General features: G+C 32.4%; 2 protein-coding genes across 9 annotated transcripts; one reads left to right on the top strand and one right to left on the bottom strand.

The window, feature by feature from the left end:
* The first annotated feature begins 1578 nt into the window (after positions 1-1578).
* Positions 1579-2277, top strand: LOC113352496. Its single transcript, XM_026596308.1, has one exon. The coding sequence runs from the start codon at positions 1579-1581 to the stop codon at positions 2275-2277; it is 699 nt and encodes a 232-aa protein (XP_026452093.1).
* Positions 2278-7959: 5682 nt separating this feature from the next.
* LOC113349984 lies at positions 7960-11698 on the bottom strand. 8 transcript variants are annotated; one of them, XM_026594032.1, is made up of 5 exons: positions 11587-11698; positions 10508-10591; positions 10360-10404; positions 8628-8743; positions 7960-8356 (listed from the first exon to the last, which is right to left on the bottom strand). In XM_026594032.1, the coding sequence occupies exons 1-5, from the start codon at positions 11667-11669 to the stop codon at positions 8259-8261; spliced, it is 426 nt and encodes a 141-aa protein (XP_026449817.1). In that variant the 5' UTR covers positions 11670-11698; the 3' UTR covers positions 7960-8258. The 8 variants fall into 8 exon arrangements, 3 of the variants coding, with proteins under 3 accessions (XP_026449817.1, XP_026449816.1, XP_026449818.1); XM_026594031.1 differs by having other exon boundaries at positions 7991-8495; XM_026594033.1 differs by having other exon boundaries at positions 7991-8495; positions 10360-10398.
* Between the last annotated feature and the right edge of the window lie 4806 nt (positions 11699-16504).

Raw genomic sequence — 16504 nt, 5'->3', positions numbered from 1 at the left:
AAGACATCCCAAAGACCCCAGCCAATTCAGACCAATAAGACTCTATAATACTATTTATAAATTATAGCCAAAATTCTAGCCAATAGAATCAAACCTATTCCGAACTCTATCATTTCACCATTTCAAGCTTCTTTTCTCTCTAGTAGACAAATCTCAGATAATATAGTGATTTCCCAAGAGCTTATTCATTCCTTTAAGAAAAAGAAAATCAAACATGCTGGAATGGGAATGAAAATTAACATGTCTAAGGCTTTTGATAGGGTAAAATGGGATTTTATAATCTCTTCCATGAAAGATTTTGGTTTTGATCAAGCTTTTTGTAACCTTATTTTCCAATGTTTCTCATCTACTTCTATAGTTGTATTGCTTAATGGGAGTCCTGAAAGTTTTTTTAAGCATTCTAGAGGCCTTAGACAAAGAGATCCATTATCTCCTTATCTGTTCATCGTTTGTATTAAGATATTTTCTAGACTCCTTCTAACTAGTGAAGAGGAAAAATCTATTCATGGAATCAAATTAACCCCTAAGAACAGTCATATTTCCCACTTATTTTTTTGCAGATGACCGTCTCCTTTTTATTAGAGCGGACCTAAAAGAATGCCACAACATCCTACAAATCATAGACACATTTAGTAAAGCTTCTAGTCAGTTAATCAACTTTGATAAATCGGGAATCTTTTTCAGCAAAAAGGTTCAACCTAAACATCAGAGAAAGATCAGTAAGTTGTTGAAGATCAAACAGATAGACTTAAAAGATTCTTACCTAGGTACTCCTTTGTTTATGGATAGGGCAAAAATAAATTTTTTTTGAAGGGATCATAGAGAAAATGGAACATAAGGTTCAAGGATGGGTAGGTAAAATTCTAGCTCAATCCAGTAAAATGGTTCTTAATAAAGCAACCTTAGCTAGTATGGCTAGTCATCAGATGGGATGTTTTATCCTACCAAAAAAGATTACCAGTAAAATTGATGCTCTTCAAAGAGACCTTTGGTGGGAAAAAGAAACTAACTATAAAGGATATTACCCAAAATCCTATTCCTGCTTATGTAAGCCTATTAGTAAGGGTGGTTTAGGGTTCAAGAATGCGCATAAATTTAACTTAGACCTCATAACTAAATTAGCTTGGAGACTCTTGACAGAACCTAAGGCTTTTTGGGTGACACAACTAAAACCTAGATATTTTATGAAAACCTTAGCTTTTAGAACAAATACGCCCTCTTCAAGTTCATGTATTTGGAAATGCATCAACAAAGGAATTAAGCTAGTAGAACAAAATAGCATTTAGGAAATTGGGGATGGAAATAGTGTCAATATATGGGAGGATAATTGGATATCTAACCTAGTATGTACTCTTACTCAATTCAAAACTGCAACCAACTCTTCATTAATCCTTGTAAAGGATCTTATTGACCATATTACTAAAAAGTAGAATGAATCTTTGATTCATGCCTCTTTCCCTTTCTCTATAGCTCAACAAATATGTAACATCAGAATTGTCATAGGTAGTAACCTGATAAGCAAAGTAGATTCTCTAAGATGGCTTCTCATCAAGTCTGGAAAATTTACAGTTATATCAAATGTACAATAAGTTAAATGAGAAAACTATAAATAACTATAACTTAGGACAACTAGATTCTTTTTGGAAACATTTATGGGCTTTAGAAATATCTCAAAGGATTAAGATTTTCACTTGGAAATGTTTACAAAATGCAGTTTCTACTAATCTTAAACTGTCTAGGTTTAAGAAAGATATAACTCCAACCTGTACATTTGGTTGTATGGAATCTGAATCTATTGAACACCTCTTTTTACATTGTTCATTTGCTAAAGCTGTTTGGACCACAAATCCATATCCAGTAGAATTAAACTTCAACAATTCTACTACTTTCTTAGATGTCTGTAAAGAATGGATCTGTAAAGATAATCCAACTATTCATATAGAAATTATTATGACTAAAATCTGGTTTATCTGGAAAGGTAGATGCAATAGAACATTTGGTAAACAACAACAATCCCATAATCAACTAGCTTTAGAAATCCAGAGACACTTGGTGTTCTGGCATAAGGATAAATACACAGTTCATACTAGATCAACTAATGTAGGGAATTCCTCTAATGATAAATGGCAAGCTCCAGGAGCTGGTCAAGATAAGATTACCCTTGATGCAGCCTGGATTTCTATAGATGTTCTAGCAGGTTTCTCTTTAATTTTCAGAAATGCTGCAGGAAATTTCGAACAAGGAAAAGCGAGACCAATTACAGACTCATCTCCATAAGAAGCAGAAGCGTTAGGGCTCCTACAAGCAGCTTAGTGGGCTAACGAGAAAAGTCTTTCAAATTTCAGTGTAGAAGGTGACTGCAAAAACCTTTTTGACTATCTAAATAGGATACAGTCTCAAATTACTTGGCAAAATCATACTATCATGGATGAAGTTAGAAGAGAGTTTAATCTTTGTCAAAAAAAATTGGGTTTCTTTTATGTGCCAAGAACAACAAACAATGTAGATGATATACTGGCTAAGGAAGCTAAATCCTTTAGAATCACTCTAAACTGGAGAAATCATCCTCCATCTTGTATTAAATTCGCTTTAGAAGTAGATAAATCAAATGTTCAGGTTGATTATAATAGCCCAACATTCGATGGCTCTACTCAACTAGATGTAAGGGTTACTAACTCCCTAAATTAATCTTTTGAATGCATTTTAACTTACAAAAAAAAAAAAAAAAAAAACTAAGTTATCCCTATTGTGTAAAAAAGACTGCACAAGAGTTTTATGTTTCCAAACTATTGTGTAAAAAAGAATGACTGCATCAGAATTTTATGCTTCCAAAAGTATTAAAGTAATTTTAGTTTGTTGATGTTACCTTGGCAGGGTGGTAGGGTGCTATGTTGTGAGATTAATAAAAGATCGTTTTTGTTCAAGGCATTCAGGAGATAATCCATAGCAAATCTGAAGCAAACAATCTTCCCTCTTAAAGGCCTTTACAAATAAAGCTCTCACATTAAACGGTGATGAAACCATCGCTTTCTATTGGCCTGGAAAGCCCTTTTCTGATGTATAAGCTACGGTGAGGACGCTTGGCATAACTCTATTGGTTGTAATAATTAAAATTTTGTTACACTTTGTTTACATAAGCTATCTAACTGTCCGTTAGTAACGGTGTTGACAAAAAAGTAGGTTCATAATACTTACTTTAGAATTTAAACTTGAATTATTTAGTTACGCCGTGTTTACACCTATACTTAACTGTACTTTAGTAAGGGTGGACTAGTCTTACATCTAAACCGTTAAATAAATAAAAAAAGAAAAAAAAACGTGAAATTATTAAAAAGGAAACCCGTGACTCACCGAAAAGAGGAAATCGATTATTTAGGGAAATCAGGAGTTCGTGCCAAAAATGGAATTAGCCTTTCTCTACACGTATATATATATGTATGCAAGTCGTAACTACCTTTGAAGTCTATCATACAGCCTATACGCTGTTCTCAAATCTTCTTCATTTTTCCAGATTGTTTTCCTTCCTTAAGTATTTTAGCCTTTGATCATTAACTTAAACCTAAATCATGGAAACATTTGATCATCATGAGGTCAATCAACTCAAAAAAGAAACAACTAGGATTGCTAAGAATTTGAGGCTGAATCTCTTATTATCAAAATCTTTCTATGTGGCACTACTATATATTAGGTTTAATCACAACAATATTTTCAAAGAAAGAAGAAATTCTATAATCCATCAAAAAAGATTGGTGATTCATAGAAACAGACAAGAAAGGGGAAAATCAGTTTGTAAGCAAAAGAAAAATATCAAAAGACATAATAGATTTGTATATGATCTGTTTACTCTATTCTTATTCAAAGATCAAATATTTAACTTGGTTTAGTTGCCCAAACTAAACAATCGCCGGGAGTCATAGGAGCAAAACCGTTTAGTGATACTACTTACTAATTATTCTTTTGAGTATTGATCTTGATAGGAGCAAATCAGTTTAATGCGACAAATGCAGGTATTGTACTCTATTTTCCTAATTAATGTATAGATTCAATGATGTTAGCATACTGCTGACTGTTGTTACTTAATGTTATGAAACGAGTTTAATACTTTATGATTTTGTTCATTTTCCTTCAATGATTTTGTTTTTTTATTTCTGTGTGCCATATTGACTGCAGGATCATGCTGCTAAAAGATGGTACAGGAAACCAGAATTATGTTTATCTATTTTCTAATGAGGTGAATAATTGTTTGGGAGAACTGTCCATTGCTTCTTAAATTTTGTTTTATTTTCCTTGGTTACTTGGTGTTAAACATCATTTTGTATAATATGCCCAATTCATAGAGAAAAATTCATTTTATATCATGCTAAGCGTATAAATCTAAGGGTAGTGTTATGATTTAGCTCTCCGTTAGTACATTGATTGCATATACTATAATTACTGATACTTTAAGTAGTTAGAATAACCAAATCAAATGTTCTTTTGTAGGTGGATATTTTTTTTAGAGGAAGTGAACAATCACCAATGTTTAGTGATACTGCAATGGCAAGAATTTGTACTTTCAACCACAACAATGTTGTCAACGGCCATTCAGTACTCATCGTCTACTAAATTTAAAGTTTTGCAGGTGACATATGGCACACAAAATGTTTGTGCCTCTTTCCAATTAGCATCGATTAGTTGTCGAACAGTTAAGTATAAAGTGTGTACTACCAAAATAGATTAAAAGAGTATGTTACCACTTGGGTGTAGTATTCCTGTTGTTTATTAAAATACTTCTGCAGGCACTAATTGTTCTGTTCGTCATCTATCTTTGTTTTTTTGTCTCATTATCTTTTGTCGTAATCCGCATGGACATTTGCATTGCAGGTCGAGTATGTTTCCCACTTGCTTTAAAGAATGTGGCTTGCTGTTCAAAGTCAAGTCTGTGGTTCATTCGATAAATGTTGTTTGTTACTTTGTCTTCCTTCTTCTTTTGCAATGTCATTTTCTTTTTCCCGTAATTAAAATGAAATACTCAAGAAGACGGATTAACATCTCAAGAGGCTCGATTAACCCTTGCTGAAGCTGTGCAGAAAAACGTAATTGAATTTGCCTATTCCTTGTTAGGTTAAAGTTTTTAGGATTTGTGTTGTATATAGATTAACTAATTTTTGTTTTCTCATATTAGGGTTCTGTTTGTATTGATGATATCGTATAAGTCTCTATTTTTGTTTTTCTTTATGAAAACTAACCCCGTTTTCTCTTTCCGCTCTATTTTGATTTTTTTAAAGGTGATGAAACAGAAGATTTTTTAATGTAAGTTTGTTAAATACGTTCTTTAAAATTCTTCTAGTATCTGTTTTTCCGGATCATTATCCTTTTAATTACTGGAATGATACTAGCTCAGTGATATAATTAGTACTAGTTTCTCATCCGTACGATGCACGAGTCACTGTCTCAATTATAAAATATTTGATCCATGTTTTAAAATTGATTTCTATAAATAAAAAATTATTATTATTGCAGAATTAGTAAAAACTAAGACTGGGTTTGGTAATGCTTTTATTTTTCCAAAAGCACTTTTAAAATTTATATATGTCAAAAAAAATTAAAATTAGTGTTTGGTAAAAAAAAAATTAAAGCGTTTTTTATCCAAAGCACTTTCCAAATTCTTCAACTTTTAAAAGCTGGGGGTGGAGGAGCTTTTAAAAGCTACAAAAGCATAAGCTCAGGTCCCACCTAAAATTATTGTTTGATTTGATATTTTTATCCCAACTATATTTTATAAATGACAAATGTTACTCTTAAATTTATATACAATCAATTTTTCATTTTTTAAATTTTATTCTTTAAATATTATTATATTTTATTTTCAAAGTATTTTATATACCATTTCATTTAATTTGTTAATAATAAAAATAAAAATAATATTAAACAATCACTTTATTTTAGTTTGATTTTTGTATGAAAATTATATATATATATATATATATATTAAAAAGTGGTTAAGCAAAATAGTTATTTTTTAACAATCATAATAATAATGAAAATTAGTAAATTTGATATTATATATATTTATAGTTAATAGTAAAAAATTAATTATTTTTAAACTAATAAAATTGAATAAAACAATTTTCAAAAATGTCTGTCTTTGTCATTTGCTACAACAACAATGGTTGAATCTGATATTTTACCAAAAACACTTTGATTTCTTTTTTAATCAGCTTTAACTTTGATTAATTTTTTACCAAACATCTAACTTCTTTTTTCTCACAGCACAGCACAACAACGTACAACAGAAAAGTGATTTTACAAAAGCTACAACAATACCAAACTAAGCCTAAGTACGCTACCAATATAAGATATTTAATAATAAGCTAATAAAAACGGCACGTAATGAATAACACAACTAAAAAGTTATGCGACGGCACTGTAACATTTTCGAAACATACATGGCACTTGTTCTTGCTTCATAAAATTGATTAAGGCTGAGTTTGGTAATGCTTTTATTTTTCCAAAAGTACTTTCAAAATCTATATACGTCGATAGTTTTTGAAATTGGTGTTTGGTAAAAAAAAAATCAAAGTGCTTTTTACCCAAAGTACTTTTCAAATTCCTCAACTTTTTAAAAACTGGGGAGGAGGAGCTTTTAAAAGGTACAAAATTTTGGTCCCACCAAAATTTAATGCTAGATTTATCCTTTTTGTCCATATTTTATTTTGTAAATGACAAAAATTAGCCTTAAATATATATGCAATCAATTTTTTATTTCTTATATTTTTAATCTTTAAATATTATTATATTTTATTTTCAAATTATTTTATGATACAATTTCATTTAATTTGTCAAAATTAAAAACTAATATTAAATTATTACTTAATTTTAGTTTGATTTTTTGTTTGAAAATTATATATATTAAAAAGTGGTGAAGTAAAATAATTTTTTTTAACAACCATAATAATAGTACAACTAATAATATTTAATAGAAAAAATAATTTATTTTTAAACCCAATAAAATTAAATAAATTATTTTCAGAGATATGTCTGTTTTTGTCATTTGTCATAACAACAATGGTTGAATACGATATTTTATTAAACACACTTTGATTGTTTTTTAATCGTCATTAACTTTAATTAATATTTTACCAAACGTCTGACTGTTTTTTCTCACAGCACAACACATCAACGCACAGCAGAAAAGTGCTTTTATAAATCCGCAACAATACCAAACTAAGCCTAAATGTTACCTCCCTCTCATTCTCTCCAAATTTTGATATTCAATAATTTCCAAAGCTCGTGATTTTTGTATATTTATATATTCTTGTCCAATCATTATGTGAATGTACCTCGTCAGCAGAAGCTTTATCAATATCGCGATGCACTAAAATTTCACCAAAAAAAGAAATCTCACTCGTCGCATCATGATTTAAAAAAAAAAACTCGTAAGTTTATATTTTGTTATAAATTCCTTCATCTCAATTATATCATCGGAATTGTATTAGTAAAATGGATATGAGTAGAGATTTTTTTCAATTTGGTAACTTAATGACCTTCTTATGGTTTTCTTTCTCCTTACATAAAAATATTTTTATATGAAAATTATCGATCATACAATAAATAGAAGTAATATAACATAGAGAATAAAATTAGATACACAGTAGAGAAAAAAATAAAGATAACTATGATACGTGCGAATTGCATTTGAATATCCTAGTAAAGTTAAATTTATGCAATGAAATATTTTCTTGCCTACCTGTTTGAGCAGTGAAGTGCAATCAAAAATTTCTTGGGACAGGCCTACAATTTATCGTTAATCGAACAACAAAGCCCGTTTAGACTATTACCCTTAAATTCTCTTTTGTGATTTTTATAGTGAATTTTTGAGATACTGCATTTATAAAGTTTGTTTTCCCTACCAATTGTTTATTATTGCTCGGTTTTCTTCAAATGTTTTGAAAATTACATGTTATAAATTGATTTTTAATGAGAAATAATATATGTATTGTGAATTCACTTCTAGCAAGTTTCATGTAGATTCATGATCTGTTTCATCTATAAAAAGTACATCGAAAATAACTGTTACATGATTTTATAATACTCTTAATCATTTAGGTCGATGTTTTCATGCACATCAACTAAAGCTGTCAAATTTGTATAGGATGAACCACCTTCTTTTACGGCTCTGAAAGGCAGAGTTGTTTCGCTCGATTTATGTTGCTTCTTATTTTCCTTTTACACCAGACATATTTTTTCGTGTCTAGACAAAAATTCCATTTCTCAACTCAAACTTGAACGCCTATCTCTGCAACTTCTGCAACAGACTTCTCCTTATGGTACTGATCAACGGATGCAAAATTCGATACATCGAATACTACCATCACTGCCATTCTAAAACTAATTGTTTATGAAACTATAAAATTAAGTTGAATGTGCCGACAGGCCACCAATCATTACTACAGACACGTACAGTATGATGCAACCATTAGGACGTATGTGGTCACCTATGAGTCTGCAGCTAACTGCACCAAATTTTACAGGATAATTTTCGCCTTTCAGGCACTTCCACAACGGTTGTGGAATAATGGAAATTCAACGGGAAAAGAACTTAGGGAATGATATGCGGAGCTTGGGATATTCTCCAATGTACTTACTTTGATTTTTGGTTGTATGCCTCTCCGTAGGCAATTGAGTTGACCCCCGATTCATATGTATATCAAACCGTTTGATTCGGTTTTTTGCCCCATTTCCCCTCTGGTTGCTGCATTTCCTGGAATTTAACCGTAATCAAATGACAAACTATTAGCTATAAGTAATTTATATAGAGCCCAAAGAAAACACCTAACTATTAAAGTTGGTGACGTCAGTCACAATAACTAATTTGATAAGCAAACTACAACCCAAATTCGTAGCAGTACGTGGAGGTATTACAGGAAAAATCGAGGCTTTTTGATTATTCATTAAAAATAAATTCAAATAGTAAAAACTTTATCCTTGAAAATCTGGGTCACTCTCTATATATATTATGAATATGAAACTCTCTTAAATTTATAAAACTGCATAGGCCTTTTCAAATGACTGAACTGAACATAATCTTATGATGAATATAGAGAGCACACATAGAAACATGAACTCCCGGTGGTGTAACCCGCCGATAAGAAAACTCAAATTCATTTAAATCACAAATGTTCTTCGGTAAATCTACTCGGAAAATACTCCACCACCCATCCTCACATTTCCGGTGAAAAAAGATACTCCCATCATCGGAAAAGGTAGAAACATAGAAACATCCCACATTTAGATTGTTAACAGACACGTCCTAGCCATTGCGATAGCAGGAAAAGTGAAAACTGGAAAAGCTCGGAAGTTCATGAGTTGAAAGTACAGATACAACTATCGAACATGAGCTACACAGATGCATGTGGTTGGCAAATACAAAATAAATAGATGCAGCAAACTAAAGATTGTGAGCCACGACATGATTCATAAATTTGTTGAATACAAAATAAATGCAATATTGATTGTGAACCGCCACATGAAAGATGATACATTATGGTCGCCCATAACTGACTACATAACCACTACTCATCGGGCAATGAATTGGGAGGACGCACACTGGAATTGAACCCGAAAGTTCTTAAGGATTTTATCCTTGCAACCACCAACATAATTTTCCTTCATAATGAGAAATAGGTTGCATTAAGCAATAACAACTTCTGTCATAATACTGAACCCTGGAATTCTGTCATACTGATTTCCCAGCAGTACATAAAAAAACCTACGAAAAATCTTACCTCTAAGTCCATACAATTACAACCGTAATCCCCAAGCTAAAGCTCATTCGAATTTTCCGATCTACATTTTGTGACGGGTTTTTCGACTCAAATTTTTTGATGTCATAAGTTCTACGGCATTCAAAGGTTGCCCTAATCCAATACAATCATAAACAGTACCATGGTTTTCATTTCTTAGTATATATGGACTCGTTTGTCAAGTATTTTTGAGAAACGACTTACCTTTTCTCCTCCTGACCAGAGTGTAATGAAATGATTGTAGCGGAACCCGACTTACCCATTGTAGAAGCTATCATGGCTAATAGTAGACCTAAAACACAGGAAAAGGGCAAAATACAGTAGGAGTACAACAAAGGTCTAAGATCGCACATCCACCACAAAGGTCCTAATGGAAGGGGGAATACGGCAGTAACATAGATATACATAAGCTTTTATAGAGAAATCTTGGACCTTACACTATATAAAAATGAATTCATTTGCCAATTGCAACAATAAAAGAAACCCAATCTCAAAATCATTATCTCAAAATCATTAAAATAATGAATGATGAAAAGACAAAATAAAATTATTAGAGATTAAAAGAGAAAATTACCTTTTGTGGAGGTTGTGAGAAAAAAAACGGTAGTCGAATCTGGTGCTAGTGATGAAGAAGGAACATGAGAATTCGTTAAAGGTCGTTGTTGTTTTGTTCATAGCAGAGAAAGAGAGGGATGAAAAATAAAATAAAAATACGGGTATACCTATTACCCAATGGTGTGATTTTTGGCAATCTGGTATGGTCTAAGATTTTAGAAAAGATACGCAGCATCTTGCAATTAAATAACCTGCATACATACGGAACGCAAAAAGATCAAGAGTTGTCATAGTCGACCTGAAATAAAATAAAATCTAGGTCTTCGCTTCTGATAATACAAATACAAATACAAAATATAGAGAAGATTACAGGAGTTAAAAAGACAGAGAAGATTGTCGGTGTTGTTTGGTGATGATCTGCAAATAAATAAATAAACAAATATAATAACACACAAGTACGCGTCAAACAAAATTTTTTTAACAAAAGCTTGCGGAGAAAAGCGTCCCGAAACAATAAGGTTGATTCGGAGTGAACCTTTTATAGAGGATGCTGAGCGAAGAAGAGTATCTTTTGAAGAAAATATAGTAACTAGAATTAATGCAATATTTACAAAGAAAACATATTTAGAATGGTTTTCTCTGTTTTCTATCCCCATTTTTCCTATTTCTCATCCCCATAAAATCTCATCTCCGATTATCCTATATACCATCGAAATAAATTTTCATATATCCTAAATACCACCCTTTGATTTTTTATTTACACCCCATAAAATAAAACCTCCAAACTACTAAAATACAACTAAATATCAAACTTAAGTGTTTCTTCTTCTCCGTCTCATCTTCCCACCGACCACCACCTATTTTACTCTGCAACCCGTTACCATCCGTCCATCACCATCACCATCTTTTCTTCTATTTTCTTATTTTAATTTCTATCTGATTCCTGATTTTGTATCTAAAGCCTAAAGGCGCTTCCAAAAAAATTAAGGAGTTAAGGAATCGTTTACTGGAATTCAAAACCAAGAAAGAACACGTAAACACTAAACCTAATTTTTGTGTGTTGTATGGGACTCTGTATATATCATTTGTAAAATGATAAGTACGTACACTTGGAGATCCACACAGTCCATCAAGGAAAATAGAACCTTTAGCACCAAAAGTACAGTTATCCAATGAAAGTATCGTTGCTGCACCACATCAATATTGGACGATTGGTGATCAAGCAACAAGAAAGGATAATGTATACCTGGTGATGATATTAACCCTTGTCAAGCTGTTACATATATAAATTACTGGTAAAGAACTTGGTTGTCTTCGAAATGTTTTCATGATCGGCCAATATTAGATCGATACCCGTCATCAACCATCACATACTCGATTCATTTAAACATCATTAACGGACTTTTTTGGTCATCAAAACCTAATTTTCCCGAGTTTGTATCAAAAGGGAAGATAGAGGAGACAAATAGGAGTGGGAACGGTCAGGGTCAACTTAATTTTGACTTTTGGAGATGAGAAATAGGAAAAATGACAATTTAAAGGTGGAATGATGTTAGAAATTGTGAGGAAGGTGGGAAATAAGAAAAATAGGGATAGGAAATAGGAAAAATCTTTAGAATCAATGTTATATCAACCAAAATAATCTTGAGAAATATAATATTGTTTACTTTTAATTATAGATTCTTACCAAAGAAAACGTATTTAAAATTAATGTTATACCTTTAAACAACGGGTCCAGATCGTCTGTGCCACTGCTTGGGTGTGCCCTATGTGCCACACCAATAGAAACACGGTATTTTCTCTTGGATTTGTAATATCTTCTTTAACTAATTAATTATCTTTCCTAATCGATTAGTGTTGTATAAATAGAAAATCTATTTAGTTAGTCATGGTTAATGAGAGGAATGATGTGGCGTGTTTCTATTGGTATGGCACATAGGGCACACACAAGCAGTGGCACAGACGATCTCGACCCTTAAACAATATACGGAACTTTATCATTTTTGGTGTAGTTTTATGATTAGTTTTAGTAGAGTTTTTGTATTTCAGGAATGTTTTCTGTAGATTGAATGATTAAACCCCGATTAGAGCTTTGTATCGGAAAAAACTGTTTTTGCACTTTTACTGCACATTGTTTACATTGCATTGGAGAAACTGATCGAAATCATATTATTTTTTTTGTTGCTGACACTATTTTTTTTCAATCTGGGAATCATACTCCTAATGATTTTGTATTGTTTTTATTTGTACAGGATTAACAAACCTTTCACTGGATTCATTCGGGCCATTCACAAATCAGATTTTTCTCTTAATCAGTGATTTAAATTTGTTCTTTTAATCAGGTATATTCTCATGATTTTTTTAAGGTATTTAATATCAACTGAAAGTGTAATTGCAAGTATTTTCTTTTATCTGTAGTTTGGCATTGTAATTAAGTGATTATATTACAAAAACTGTAAATGGACATTTGACATTGGACTTTTTTTTATTCATATGATTGATTTAATTTTATGATAAAATCAAGATGAACATTGCATAATTTATTTTATTTCATCATGATGAAATCGTTTTATATAGAGAATTTATGAAGTCATTTTATGGTAATTTTGAGGTTGTGTATATTTGTTTTGATATGTTTCTAAGATTAAATAAGATTTAATAATGTTAGGAAACTATTTTCTATAATGTGATTGGCCAAATAATATTTTGTGGGACCAAAAAATTCTCTTATAATTCTATTGACTGAAATTTAGAATGGTGGGACCAGAATCAACCAGAAGCTCCGGTTAACCACGTCGTTCGAAAAAACTCTGTTTTCATATAGAGAATCGTTTTAAAGAATGTCTTATAACTGTGATTGTGTAGATTTCTTGGGTCATGGCAATAGCGGTGAGATGTGTTTATTTTGACCAATTCTGTATTTCACGATTGTTTATTTGCTTTGTTTGAAGCAGCAATATGCAAAAGACATTGCTGCAGAGATGATATGCAACAATTTTACGGGGCTTTTCAGATAGAGGTAAATGTTTTAAAGATTTTAGATTAGTGTCTATTACTATATACACATTGCCAGAAGAAAGAGTTTGCCTTGAGTTCTCCCTTAACTGTCCTTGAAGATATCCAGAAAGTATACCTTATTTACTATAAATACTGAAATATTTTCAAGTTTTTTATGTAAACTTGAAAGTCGAAATACCTAATTTGAGACTAACCTCTTTAATTTATTAGGTTGGAGTTTAACTCACTCAAACTCTATGCGCTGTTGGCTAACTTCTAATTAGGCACTAGCTGATGTTTTTTTCTCTGAAGTAATAATATGTGTAAGGATAAAGATGCAGGCCTAAGAGCTAATGCGATATAACCGTGATGATATAAATAAAAATAACATATTACGATAATGATGCAGGTCTAAGAGCTAATACAAGTTAACCATGCTAAGAGCTAATACGAGTTAACCGTGGTGAAGTATGTACAAATAGAGGTAGTTAGCAACTGTAAACTGTTATCGTACAGAATTGGAAAAAAACAGAAACAAATTGTAAACTGTTGTACATTGCTCGGTAAGGTGTACACTACCGTGGATTCTTACATGTAATTATTTTAAATCATGGTTATAGATATACGAGAATAAGGGAGTGCCAGGACTCCCTTATTAGAGGGTAAAGGACTAAAGGAGTTGTTGCTATTGCAGTAGAGTTGTCTCCGAGCAAACTAAGCCACTATTTCTAATTCAAATTAAGACGCTTTGTTTTATGCTATCTTGACGTCTTGAGTGACCAACAAGTTTATGTCTTGGTTTACATTCGTTGGTGTCTCCTTTTGATAGGGAAAGGTTGCTAGAAGGCAGAAGCTCAAGCATCTTGCAATAAGTCCAACTGATATTGTAGGGGTTGCTGCCATCAGGGAAGTTGGTGGTGGGGCTGGTGGTCTTGGGGGGAGTAGCGGTTCGGTGTTGGAGCTTGTGTTTTTTATTTTGTGGTGGCGGCTTAAGTGGTTGCATAAGGAATTTCATTTTTTATTTTCTACAATTCTATGTTTAGAATTAGCAAAATCTGCCTATACTACATAAATTTTATTCCTCCGTGTTAATATTTGTGAGTCACCCTTTTGGTCTTTTAAACACTGATGTTGATCACTAATTCTTTAATGTTATGAGCTAGCTTCCGTTAGCTTTCTTCCTTTTTGGTTGCACGATTTGGCAAAGATTTTTATTTCGACGACCGGTTAACTAAAATTCATTAAAATGTATATACGGGTTCAAATGGGTATGCAAGGATACTAGAGGGACTTACTGAATTATAACACAAAGGGATCGACAAGAGAAATTCATAAGAAACCCATGCATCATAAAATGCACTTCGGCATCTTTGAATCATAATAGCCGTGATGTGGTAAAGACTTTGCACACTAATTTAACTCTTACCAATTGGTTTTAGCACACTAGCTAAAAATGCATCCCGCCACATCAAAATAAATATGCATCATGACGGGGCGAAGCCGAATAAAAATGCATCATGACGGGCGGGGCGAAGCCGATAATATCAAATTAAAAATGCATCGGGACAGCAACGAGGTGAAACCGAGCCACATCAAATTAAAATTTTAAATCACGGGTGAGGCAAAGCCGAGCGATGTGCCGAGCCACACCAAATCAAAACGTATCGCGACGGACGGGCGAAGTCACTCCAAACCAAGAAATATGGTTAAAAGAAAAAATATGCTCATCATCCACTCTACTAATTTATCTTACAGATAGGAACATTCATCTCTGGTGAGGGACTACTGTACTACAGGACAAGAGATGTGTGAAATTCCAAGTATTTTTTCACCCCAAGCCAGAACGAGAAATTTACTCGTCCGAGAATTACCGACAGTTTCTTGAGAGGGAGAGAGAGATAGTGGTGATGTTAATAAGTACCAGAGGTGCACTCTTGACGCTCTGGTTAGACGTGATGATGATGACTTTGACGTTGATTTGTCTTACAATAGAGCTACTTAGCTAACGGTTGGTTAAGGACTCTTTCAGTTTTGTTCTCTTACTTTGAATGTACACGTGTGAAATGAGATAGAAATCATATAAAATTGTCTTAATTACCCTTCTGTGTGTTTTATTTTTTTGATCAGAGTTACCCTTCTGTGTAGCATATGCTAATCGATATCAAAGTGACGGGACCACGTTAATGGAGGAGTTGGAAAACGATTAATAAAATATAGTTTTCAAGTTTTAAAAAAAATTATACTCCCTCTAAAAATAGGCCAAATTGAAAAAGTAAAAGTATCTCTTTTCCAAAAACAGAGGGAGTAATTTATTGTTTTCCCGTGTGAATGAAAAATTTATTAATCCTACACCGTGGAGTTTCCACTTTTTAGTTGTTTTAAGAGACTATATAAGATTTTAGTCCCACCTCGGGGAGTTCCTCTTCTTAAGTTGTATTTGTCAATTATATAAATAAATTCACTACTTTTGTAAAACCAATGGGAAGGGGGATTCTCTATTTTTTAGAGAGACCCCCAAGGGAAAATATTTTATAGTGATTTCTTTAAAGTTTGCGATTTTCCTTAAGAGTTTTTTTCGGAGTTGCCAAGCTCAAGTTGAGCATTTACCACATATGCTAGTAGTAGGTGTAGTAGGGTGTTTTATCCTGGAGATATCCGTCCTGTGAGGGCTATAGCATCACTCTTGAGTGTAGCCGGGCGCTATTGTCTTAAGGGCAACGTGTTGAATACGTGACTCACTCTGTTTTTTCAAAGTTTTGCCTTGTTGTTGTTGTTGCGGAGATCTGGGGAGCTCGTACGTTTCGTCAAATCGATCACCTCCATTATAAAGAAGCTAAGTGTCAATAAATTTTGCTTATTTGATTTTTCCTTGTTTTTGATTATTGCACCCAACAATCTTAAGACATTAGAAGTTTGCAATAATCATGGATGTTAATTGTGGAGTGAAAAAATAAAAACGAATTTTTGGTCAGCTGTGGATTTTCGAATTTATCTCTCAACCTAGAAGGAATTTAGATGAACCCTTTTGACATAACATAGTAGACGTCCTGATAGTTACCCACATAAAATTTCAGAATTTTTGGAGTTGTAAAAGTATATTTCTGATATTTTACAAAACAGAGAAACGTTCCTGAAAAATTCTGACGAGCAGAAATTTGATGTTAACT

This window comes from Papaver somniferum, chromosome 2 (genome assembly GCF_003573695.1).
Source record: "Papaver somniferum cultivar HN1 chromosome 2, ASM357369v1, whole genome shotgun sequence".
In the NCBI taxonomy this organism is placed as follows: Eukaryota; Viridiplantae; Streptophyta; class Magnoliopsida; order Ranunculales; family Papaveraceae; genus Papaver; species Papaver somniferum.
The sequence above is the reverse complement of the archived record's forward strand: the minus strand, read 5'-3'. Positions and strand labels throughout refer to the sequence as shown.